The sequence below is a fragment of the Eucalyptus grandis genome, chromosome 1 (genome assembly GCF_016545825.1).
Source record: "Eucalyptus grandis isolate ANBG69807.140 chromosome 1, ASM1654582v1, whole genome shotgun sequence".
Classification (NCBI taxonomy): domain Eukaryota; kingdom Viridiplantae; phylum Streptophyta; class Magnoliopsida; order Myrtales; family Myrtaceae; genus Eucalyptus; species Eucalyptus grandis.
In genome coordinates, this window is record NC_052612.1 from 29,462,276 (window position 1) to 29,474,506 (window position 12,231).

At 40.6% G+C, this 12,231-nt stretch overlaps 1 protein-coding gene across 1 annotated transcript; it reads left to right on the forward strand.

Annotated features, from left to right (window-relative positions):
• Positions 1–4,734: 4,734 nt before the first annotated feature.
• LOC104439048 (zinc finger protein ZAT5) lies at positions 4,735–5,815 on the forward strand. The gene has a single exon (XM_010052173.3). The coding sequence runs from the start codon at positions 4,795–4,797 to the stop codon at positions 5,683–5,685; it is 891 nt and encodes a 296-aa protein (XP_010050475.1). The 5' UTR covers positions 4,735–4,794; the 3' UTR covers positions 5,686–5,815.
• Positions 5,816–12,231: the final 6,416 nt, after the last annotated feature.

The following is a 12,231-nucleotide window of genomic DNA, read 5'->3' on the forward strand; positions in this document are numbered from 1 at the left end:
CCGACAGACAGATGCTCAATGTGATTAATATCATAGAATCAAGAGAATCTCGGTGACTTCATTTATAATTACACGACAGATCTCTGTGTAAAAATATTAATCTATAATGTTCAAATCGGGTAAATTCATGAACCCTGACCTCATATCTGTGCATGCACCTCCTTACTTCACGGGAATCAAGGACAAACAAAGAATCATTTCAAACCGTGTCCTCAATAAATAAGCTTGAAAGTACATGATAGATCATCGATCTCTTGTCTGGGCCTAATATTGTTAATTTAGACTAACCATTCCATGAAAATATTTAGGGTATTTTTTTTTTTTTAAAGGGGGCGGGGGCGGGGAAGATTTTGTTATAATTTATTTATTCCACGTCAACATTGAGTTGAACAAATATGTGGGATTGGTAGTGGTGTTGAGGGAAAATGTACATAAAAAAGTCCTAAACCATTACATTGATATCATTTAGTTCTAAACTTTTTAATTAGATCAATTCATTCTTTAGTCTTTTTACATTGATACCAGTTGAGTTCATCTGACAAATTTATGCAAGAAATTGTTGACATGGAAGTCAGCTATCCTACATTGCATAACTAGTGTTAATGTGGACATTTTATAAAAAATTTCAATATTTTTTTAACTTTTCATTAATTTTCTTATTATCTTTTCCTTCTTTTCTTTTTGGTTTCCTTTCTCTTTTCCTTTTTCCTTATTTCCTTTTGCTAATTGCCAACCTCCGTGATGGTCGACACAAGTCACTGGTTGTCGGTGAGGGGCGAGGGCCAAAATGCCTTCACTAGTCTTTAGCAAGGGCTAGAGAGGGCTGGGCAAGGGTCCCTTCACCGGATCCAATGGGAGGACCTTCACCCGACCTTTGCCATAGCTCGCTAAACCATCGCCATTGCCAGAGGTCCATGAGGGCATCCTAACCCTCATCATGGCCTCCTCAACCTATGGTGATGGCAAGTGGTCTTGCCCAAGCTAGGCAAGCCCCTCCTGTGGCCGTCAATCTCCACTTGCCATCATAGAGAGTGGCGACTAGTGAAGGAAAATAAGAAAAAAAGAAAAGAAAAAAAGGAAAAAAAAAAGAAGGGAAAGAGGAGGAAAAGATAAGAATAAAGGAAAATAAAATAAAAGTTAATAAAAGTTTAAAAATATTTAAAATTAATTAAAAAGTCTACATTAACGCCAACCGTTCCACGTATGACAATTGGCATTTACATCAACAATTATCGCAAACCTTGGACTTTTGAATTACGGGTGATATGGAGTAGCTACAACTTAAATTGAATATTTTCATAGCAGGTCAAGGACCTTTATGGTAGAGTATAAACGAAGTCACTAGTGGTGGCCACCCTTCTTGACCTATTAATCTATCCAAATATAAATATTTCGACAATTGTTTCCTTCAAAGTCAAGTATATAAGCATTATTTTGTGTATAGGTATATAATTCGGGGGGTTTTACTCAATCCATTGCATAGTTGGGGGAATATGTGGTGCCAAGTAGTGGAGGCATAGTGGAAGAGTCGTGCGAAGTTACATAGAAAGTAATGTGAGCTCTAGAAGCAAGAATAATGGAGGAAGTCGTGGTGGTTAAGTTCACCAACCGAATCCCATTTTGCCAAAATAATGAATCGATGCTTTGCTTTACTTTGGTTTGGATTGCTACTAATGTGCCCTACTACTGCCGATGCTGGCGTCTGTCGTGACGATACAAAGCTCTCCTGCGCACCCTTGAGAGAACCTCACTTAAACATAGACTCTCCAATTTCCATTACCACAAGGAAAAAAAAAAAAAAAAAAGGAATCGAGAAAATCCCAATTTCTCCCGGCTCAGTTAGAAAGACAAGAGAAGTTACTGTTCATGTATTTTTCAATGGCATAATTCTGTTAAGTCCAACCTCTTGATCTATACAGGTAATTCTGATTGAGAGCCAAGTTAACATAGTCGGTGGGTTTTCCTTTTCTTTTTTCTTTTTTTTTTGGTCAAAATAGTTGGTGGAATTTGAATAAATGACTTTCAGGTTTTAAATCGAAAGTTTCTCAAGGATGCTTGGATAAATTATGTCAATCCTCGAGGTTCATAGATATTATCCAAATAAAATCAGCTATAACGCTGATCGTGAATTTAGATCACAAGAATATATTGAAACTGTGAGCAATTTTTGTCTCTAGAGACGCACAACATAAAATTAGCGGGCTAACTTCTATTTCTCTCTATTACCATTGAAGAAAAGGACAAAAAAGAGAACAAGAAAAGTCAATCTTGCTGTTAGAAGACAACACAGGACACCAGCCGAAGCATAAATGCACATGTTACTTGAAGAGAGAGAAAGAGAGAGAGAGACAGAGACAGAGAGTGGAGCTCCTTGAAGCTGCATGTGTATTGCTGATGGAAGTCAAAAGCCCATTAAAGATTGGGAAGAAAAAGAATCAATCTTTGTGTGTTAATGAAGCACCCGGACTTTTATACACACCCTCGAATCGACCTTACAGAAAAATTACTTAATTCTTTTTAAATAACTATACACATACAAGAAAAATTATGCCGTAATATATCTAGGTAAATTTATAAAATAACTTCGTGAGCATATCATATATGTCACGGTACACTAAAATTGCTAGATATGATGATGAGACAAAGATGATATCTAGATAAAACTTTCACAATATATCGATACAGATATAGTTTATTGTAATGTAACAAACTTACTGAATAATATTATTATGTGATTTGTGTTGAAAACTGCAGGATAACTTTCCTAATATAACTGATAAAAAAAGCTCCCCTGATATAAAGTGGATGGATGAGTGTTAGATTAATTCCTCCTGGTTATCCAATCCATCTGAACATGCTTCTGTGGTCCACTAGATTTTTGCTGCTATGCTCTCCAACAGCAAGCACGTGTCCATATGTTAGTTCTTCCCCTCAATGAGTGTCCTTAATTATTGGCAGATCATAGAATATCGTCACCATTATTGGATGTTATTTTTGTATTGGGAAGACAACCGGGTACTATCTTTTACAAGCAAAATGAAATATATAAAATGACAAAAGTGAAAGGTCAACTGCCCATGATTTCACTGGTTAACTAATGGTATCTTTTGTAAGAAAATCAAAGATCTAATACCCTTATATAGTACTTAGAATACCTAGACTCAAACCAAAAGCACATACCTTATTTAGCCGATTGTCATCTCGATCGATACAGATGAAACCGTATGAGTCTGACTTAAACTTTCTGTCCCATGGATGGATAAACCATAAGTCTTTCAGCCTTAGAATTGGAGAGAAGACCACAACCTATATGTCTCTCTAGTAAAGTATTATCCTACACAAACCGTTCAACCGCGTTTTTTTTATTGAAACCAAGGTGTGCTAAACCAATATAAGTTGATCACTCGAGTATATATGACCTATCTAGTATCGTCTCGTATGTTCTATTTACTTCACAACAGTCTATCTATCACAAACTTTAGATGTTATGCTGCTAACCCTTATAAGAATTTCCAACAATCTCCATTAGAGTGTGCCCTGTTGCATCTGTTTTTTTTTTTTTCACAACGAAGTATCATCATCACTTTACTTTAAACTTTATACTCTAATACAGGCATGAGCTAGAACTCACTAGCGCGAGATGGAGTGAAAGATGTATCGCAAATATCTAAATATTAAACTCAAGTACAGTTTTTGCATGAGTAATTTATCATTCTTTAATATAGATGGTGTGCTTAGTTACGTCCCTATCGGAAAAATTTAGCAGGTCGCATTGAGATCTGCAAGAATAGAACGGTCAGCTAGCTAGCTTCCGAGTTGGTAACTTGGTATTAAATTGGTGGGACGAAATGGGTGGCCAATCAAGCAGGAATTGGCGAAACTGACTGGAACCATTTATAATATAATATAAGCAAAGAAGGAAACGGAAAATGGAGTGAGGAGCACATATTCTGGTCGGGGGTTCCAGGCTTGCAAACCAATCCTCCAGCGAGAATCGTTGGCCAAAAGTAAGGAGCTTGCTTCGAAGCCACCGAATAGTCCCGTCCCATGCCCAGAAAACCAACGAATAACCCACCGCCCCCGCCGCCGCCGCCCCCCCAGTTTACTTGTAACCTTAGAACATCGCTGAAGTACGTCAATTAGTCTCTTTTATATAAACCATAAAATGGTATCTGACCCGGTATTCATCCACCTTGACTAGTTGACCTTCCCGAGCGTTCTAAAAGGCAATACCTCGTATCAGCGTCTCGATGTATTTAAGATTTTACTATTTAAAATGCTTTAGAGGGATTTTAAGCTTTAAGACCAAGAAGATGAGTAAATGGTATCAATCATCTAAACCCAAAAGAGAAAATACTAGAAGCGGATGCGATGCGATGTAACCAATCAATGGAATATGATATAATTGCACACATGCTCATCAAGTATGATGAAATTCATAGCACGCAAAAAATAGTGATGATTTTGACTATATCTATCGCATAAAATGCTACTACCCGAGCCAATACCCTGTTGTTTGGTCTTAAGATGGTAATATCCCTAGTTGATTAATATACTTTTTGAATTTGTACTGTCTCATACGTCGGCCTTATGTAATGGATATGACTTCCAAGGTTGGTAATGCGAGGTTGGCAAGGCAAAAAAAACATATTTGCACCGTCTCACTTGCACCGAAGAATAGAAAGCGGCTTTTAGACTCAAGCTCACACCAATCATTGCCAATATATATAAATCAACCCCACCACCACCTTTACAGGAACTCTCTCTCTCTCTCTCTCTCTCTCTCTCTGGATCATGACGATGGAAGTTCAGGTGTCCAACGAATCGCCGGATCGTCACCAGACAAACACCGATGCCACGACCGTCAAGTTCAAGGGCAAGCGCACCAGGCGCCAACGCCCGCCGTCTCCCCTCGCGTTGACCATGGCCTGCAGTAGCAGCTCCGATTCCGAAGCAAGGACGGCCATCACCCGCCAGAAGCTCGACGACGACGAAGACTCCAATCCCACCACGACTGCTACTGCTACAGTGTCGCGCCACTCTCCCGAGAGCACCAAAGAAGAAGAGGAAGACATGGCCAACTGCCTGATACTCCTGGCCCGCGGCCAAGGACCGATCGCCCCGAAAGACAAGGTCGAAGCGTCATGCACCTTTTCGTGCAAGACTTGCGGCCGGAGCTTCCCGTCCTTCCAAGCTCTCGGCGGGCACAGAGCCAGTCACAAGAAGCCCAGGCTTAACGACGAGGACAAGAACAACAAGCCCATCCACGTCACGATGAAGGGCAACGATACCGGCGACAAACAGCGGATCGTTGATGCATGCACGGCTCTTTCTCTGCAAATCACGCCTGCCGGAGGCCCTGCCATGTTGAGCTCCGGGAACAAGTCAAGCAACAAGGTACATGAGTGTTCGATATGTGGGGCCGAGTTCAGCTCGGGTCAAGCACTGGGGGGTCACATGAGGCGGCACAGGCCGGTGACGTCCGGGTCAGGAGCCAGCAACACGGAACCCGAGATCAAGAAGGGAAGACAGGGCCAAGGGTTGCCGGATTTAGATCTGAATCTGCCGGCGCCGGCCACAGAGGAGGAAGAACGGGAGGCGGCCGCCGAGTACGCCTTCGCGTCCAAGGAACAAGTTCTCGTCTTCTCCACGTCTCCTCTGGCCTTGGTGGATTGCCATTACTAACAAGCAACTTTGTGTTATTCTTTTCTTTCTCTCTTTCGCTTCTCGATCTGCCTTTTGGCACCAAAACTCCGCTGTGGAATTGACGTGATTCATTTATTTATTCTTTTTCAAAGAAGAATTAGCACGTCTTCTAACATTGACATATACACTCTTGCTAGAGATACAGCACGCTATGCTTTTTTAATTATCAACAAAAAATGGGATGATACTAACAATACTAGGAAAACTGAAGACCCGTCAGCCAAAAAAAAGGGATTGGGCCTGGCCTGGCCCAGGGGACCTGATGGGATGGTGCAAGCCCAGAATTTTTTTTTGGAGTGGGCCGAGTCCAGTACTTGGGCCCACGTAGACTAGGGCCATGTGAACCTAAAAAGAGATCCCATGGTCATTGTGTTAGAGTGCGATTTATAACTATTTTATTCCTAGACATAATTTCTGCCTGGACATAGATTTCCTAGATGAGTTTTTAAACAAACATCATTGAATAATAATACAAAATTATATGTTCAGAAGAAAAGTTCATTTGATAATGACACAAAATTTCTCCCTCGCGGTTAAGTTATAGTAAACAACGAAGGGCAACAAAGGATGATAGATGACCACTGGAGGCGGCGAGCGGCGATGAGTGAGTTGCCGGTTAGTAGCAAGAGCAAGTGATGAGAAAAGTTTTTATTTTTCAATTCTACTTTAGAAATAGAAAAGTATAAAATTTTTACTTTTTATTTCTATTCCAAACATATTATTGGACTAAAACTTTGTTTCCAAAAATAGAAAAATAAAATTACTTACTCAAACGAATTTCTATTCCTAGCCTATTCTTGGGAATAGAAAAAATAGATCTGGTTAAAAAGAGAATGGTTATCATGTGCGCCTTTAATAACCATAAAAGAAAATTTGAAAAAATTATCGAAAAAGAACACCTCTCTCCTTCTCATTTTTACTGCTCTCTCACAAATTATCACTCACTCATGAATTCTAAAAAAATTAGAGTTCCTAACAACTTTTCGCTTAGTGTATATGATCTCCCTCGCTAGTTTGATCTTGAAATGGAACACAATCGATAGTAAACCCGCTTCCCAAATGCTTCCCAAATGGCGAGCCAATCCCTCCAGGTTGGTAGTGATACTTCAACTCCTCCGCTGCCTTGGTGGCGCAAGGAACCCCCCCTACATGCTCACTCCATTTGAGTAACAAAAAGAATGCTACGACAATTACCACGGCAAGACGCAATAACTAGATGATTATTCAGAAACACAGGGGCAACAATGGGCCACCACCCCCTCTCCAAGGTGATGCCGACACCCTTCCCCTCGGCAAAACCCTACTTCTGACGTTGATTATTGACAAACCTCAATTGATGTCTCGTAGACTTCGCAACAACAAATGCTTCCGTTTGGAAGAGACTTGAAATCAAGGCCCTCCTTGATGGTATGAAGTTCGCGGTATGGGCAATTTGTGGGAATAAATTATCCATCCAAAACAGGAGGTGAGACATGCCATTTGATGAGGCCCCAATAGAAACATAACGCTCAAATGTTTGAGCTCAACACAAGTTTAGCTAGTGCAATGGGACACGCCGGTAGCTTGTTCAAAGAGCTGAAGATTTGAGGTTTGTGTAGTATGTGCAAAGCATACTGCCATAGCATTTTAAATTTATTCCGTAGTTAGTGAACACGAGGAATTACGAGAGACTTCGCAAAGAGAAAAGAGTATGATTAGTGCATCTCCTATCCACAAGTAACTTTTGAGTCTCATTGACTTCTGATTCACGAACAAGTCAAATTGGCTCCGCATATTCTTATGTCCCAGTCCTACTGGATCTGGTTAGTTCAGGAATTGAACCATCAAACTATGTTGTTTAAGATTTTGCCATATCCGCATAATTCAAATAATATATGCGCAAAATTCATGAGAGCAATCTATGACTTTGGCATATCAAATGAAGTTTTTTCCATTACTTTAGACAATGCTAGTGTGAACAGGGCCGTCACTAGAACTATGTTCACACAATTCATGCCAGTTTGCAAAGATATTTTCTTCAGTGCACGATCCATGTGCCACTTAATTAATCTTTGCGTGCAAAATAGATTGCATGAGTCGCACGATTCCATACATTGTATACAGAGGTGGGGCAAGTATATTAGCTCCAGCGCATCATGGGTACAAGACATGGAGGTGTTGTGCATGCAAAGTGGAAAGGAACAAAGAAACTGCCCGCAAACGCGAAAACTGGGTGGAATTCCATTTATTTGAGGGAAAATTATTGAAAAAGTTCTAAAAATATTGTACGATGACCAATTAAGTTATAAATATTTTAATTATGGCAATTTGATCTTAAAATTTATGATGATTTGCCAATTTAAGCCTAAACTTTGCAATTGTGCCAATTTTTTATGGAAAATAATTGTGCCAATTTTTTATGAAATAATTCTGTCAATTTAGTCTTAAATATTTTATATGATTTGTCAATTCAATCCTAAACTTTTTGATGATTTGTTAATTTAGTCATTCCATCCAATAGTGATTGTAAATCACTAAGGTGGACGTCGATGTCCTACGTGGCACAACAAATATCGACGTGGACAATTTTTCACATTTTTAAATTTTTTAAAATTTTGTATAAATATTTTGAGTTTTCTTTTTTTTTTTTTTTTTCTTTTATTTTACCCTTCAACCTCCATTGGTCACCAAGCCTTGATGGTGGCTGGTGGAGGAAGAAGGGAAGAAAAGAAAGGAAAGAAAATTAAATATTATAAGAAAAGTCCAGAAATTTATTTTAAAAAATGTTAAAATTTGTTCATGTTAGCATTGATTGTGCCACGAAAGGACAGTGACGTCTACATTGGGACATCATATTTCTAATCAAAATTGATCGGAATGACTAAATTAGCACATCATCAAAAGGTTTATAACTAAATTGACAAATTGTAAAAAAAAATTAGGATTAAATTGGTACACTTGAAAGGTTTAAAATTAAATTGGCAAATAATCAAAAGAGTTATGATTAAATTGATACAATTGAAAGGTTTAGTATTGGAAGAATTGCCTTATAATAGTTTTAGGAGTTTTTTAACAATGTTCCCCTTATTTGATGTTGAAGAAGGCATGTGACCAGATGAAGGTGCTAACGTTATATTCCACCTGCTATGACGGAACTATCGGCCTACAACCATCAATGTAGTCAAACTCTAGGGTAGTTAAAGTCTTTAGGAACTCAATGAAAGTGTTCAATGATGCAACGGAGGCTAAATCCATAGGTGTTATCCGCAGTTAAATTATCCATTGAGAAACCAAGCATTATCATTCTTGCTCTTTATTTAGCCCTAAATCCGCTAATTGATGGGTATGAAAATGGGGGTCATGTTTTCAATTGAAACCTAATTTAGCCCCAAACCCCCTAATTGGGGCGAGGATTGAGCTGAAAGAACGTTGTGTAAAACGTTTTTAATGACATCGCTCTACGAGCAAAGTCATATCGGATGGTATAATCTTAAATTAAGGCCACTTAAGTTTCTCGATTAAAGAAAATCACTAATGTCACTTAAGTGAATGTTTTTAAAAGTTTTAGTACTTAAATGATCGTTTGAAAAATTATGATCACAGAATGCATTGGTACAAAAGTTATGATATGTTACTATCTTTTTCCCCATGTTAAAAAGGAAACTGCTAGCTCACTCACAAATAATCAATCCACAAGCTTTTTTGTTTTTTCTTTCCCTTTTTTTTTTTCTAGTCAAAGAAGTAGCTTTGACAAAGTTTGGAAACAGTATATAATAAATCCCATAGTTGGCAATGGGGATCAGTTAGCCAATTAACGGAGAGTATATTTTTCCAATGAGCTTTAACTATCCAATCCACAGTCAGATTAGCTTTACATGGCTCATATGTCACGGGCCTAGAAATGGACGACCCGAGAGGTTCCCCAAGGTCGACCCCAACTCGCCCGTGGACTTCCTGCTATCACTTGGATTCCCACCGAGCCTTCTCCCCGAACATTGCAATGGCGGGAACAACCGTCATTAAGCTAAGATTACGGGAGTCTGTTCCTTTCATTTATGTCGGTAGATGGTAGACGACATTATGTCGGTAGTTGAGGCGGTGCGATCTCGTCCGCCGATAAGATTCTAGATCAATGGATGTAATCCGAGGCCCTCAACTATAAAAGGGGTGTCCTCCTTCATTTGTAAACATCCACTACTTCCGCAATACAAAGCAAGTCTTCTATCCAGAGCTCTTCTCTCTAGATACTTTCTCTCTCTACGATCCGGGTAAGGCGAGCGAGTGAGCGTTCGACTGTGTAAGGCTTGGCTTAGGCGCTTTGGCGATCCATTCCGATCCTAGAGTGCCTGAGTCGCCGCGCGGTCACGATCTCAATCGATCGGCCCGTGACAAGTGGTATCAGAGCAGGAATCCCTCCAGTAAACAAGCGAGCAAGTCGGAGAATCGGACTCCTCGCTCAAGTGCGGGTCAAGCAGATAAGTCCTAGTGGATGGGTGCTAGGACGAGTCGGCTTCTCGTCGAGCGGAATGCGGGTTAGAGAAGAGGGCGAACCTTGCTGAATGGGGATAACGTTCTGGATCGATCGGTGAATTCGAAGAAGAGGTCTACTGTCACGTTTTCAACAAGAAAAGAACCTCCATTGGTCTGCTGGGGTCAAGATGCTGATTAGGCTGAAATGGTGCTGCCAAAAGATGCGGTTGGCGAAAAATGCCACACTTGCCGGAAAGCGAAGGTGACTGAAAGGCCGAGCGGCTGAGATCAAAAGAGGCCACCAATGGAGCAAAACCTGTTTTGTTGGGCGAGTGTGACCGTTCGATGTGAATTCCCAAAAGTGGCACATCAATGGTTAATTTACGCAAGGAAGCGACAGAGCAGAGATCGCAACGAGGGCGTTGCGAAATGAGTGGGGGAGAATGTCACGGTCCGTGAATCCTCCCGTACTCGTGACACTTGTGAGTGGCGCTTGGGGTTATCTAGTGAAGAGTGAGAGGCGGAAGGGTAAAACACAACTGGTCCGTGGGAGTGGCGTCAGGACGGTTGGTGCTAGGAGTTCTAGGTTAGAAGGTTATATCACTTAGGAGCTCTGAAGACGGGGTAGGCCTCCCGTGCACAAACTGGTCGAGAGCGATGCCGCTCTCCCGACGAGGCCATGGCAGCCGAAACTAGTTGTTGTGCCTAAAGAGAACGCTGCCTTACTCGATGGACCAGACGCCCGAGCGAAGCCGGGCGTGGTAGGATCTCGCACGAAGAATCATTCACCGTATCGTTCGTGGAACTTGACTAAAGAAAGGGCTGGCTGGCGAATTCCGCTCGCTAGGCGCCCGCGGGTTGTTTCCGAGGCCAAGGAAACTCTCGGCCCGTGACACATACCTAATCGAAACTCCATTGAATTGGGCCAAAATAGATTGCAATCTTCAATAATCATTTGCACGGTCCATTAGCTTTGAACCCGACCTAATAAGCACTCCATAATTGATAAACGATTTGTAACTACTTCCACTTTCACGCACAGATCAACTGAAGTCTTCAATTTGTGTGTCTTTGCCAGCCTCGACAAAACCACACAAAACCACACAGAGGGCTAGGGTTTTGATCGCAAGTGCTAAAGAGGCATGATCTTTCATGGCGAACCCATTGGTGATAATACCTTCAAAGTTCCTGCAGATTTCGGCTATGGACCCCTTAAGTGAGTCACTGGACCATGAGCCATCCACGTTATATTTCCAAACTTTCCTCTCAAGTGGAACCCATCACACTGGTAGCTTGATTACTTTTTTCCTTCAATTTCTTGCTTGTGGGTTCCATCTTCTGAATGGTTTGTTTTTTGCAAGTGCTGCTTCCATTATATCACTTGGATTTGATGGCCAGCCTTTGAAGATCAAGGCATTTCACTTCTTCCAGATAAACCAAAGGGTCCCAGCTAATGGCTCCATCGATGGTGGGTCACAACCTTGGGTGAGAATATCTAGTATCCGCTTGTCAATGCTTTTTAAATGCTATGGGAAGGAATCAATTTTGAGTCTTGGATCTAACCATATATCTTTTGTCCAATGAGACAAGACCAAGAGATGCTCTAGGGTTGCCAAAGCTTGATGGCATACAGGGCAAATCGGGTTAGGTAACATTTTCCTCCTATATAGGTTTTCCTTCGTAGGAAGTGCATTATTGCATAAACTCCACATAAAAATCTAATTTTCGAGTGGGTATGGAGATTTTGTATCACGTTCCATTGTGTATTTAGAGGCTAGTATGATGTGGAGGCCTAGTTTTTGTTGGTATGGGTGTCTTCTGTATGGATTTTGTTATATCCACTTTTGATCGAGTAAGATCTCAATCTATTCCCATTCCAAACTTGCTTATCAGTTCTCACAAAAGGGCCAAGTGGAATGGCAAGAATTTCATGCACTAGGTTCTCTTCAAAGAGCATTGACATCTTTTATATAGGGAGAATTACCAAAAAAGTCCTAAACCTATTTCAATTGTGCCAATTCAGTCCTAAACTTTTTTTTTTTTGCCAATTTAGTCCTAAACCTTTTACAATTGTGC

Excerpts from the sequence above, each read along its gene's own strand:
- LOC104439048 (XM_010052173.3), top strand. The coding sequence starts at position 4,795 with ATGACGATGGAAGTTCAGGTGTCCAACGAATCGCCGGATCGTCACCAG.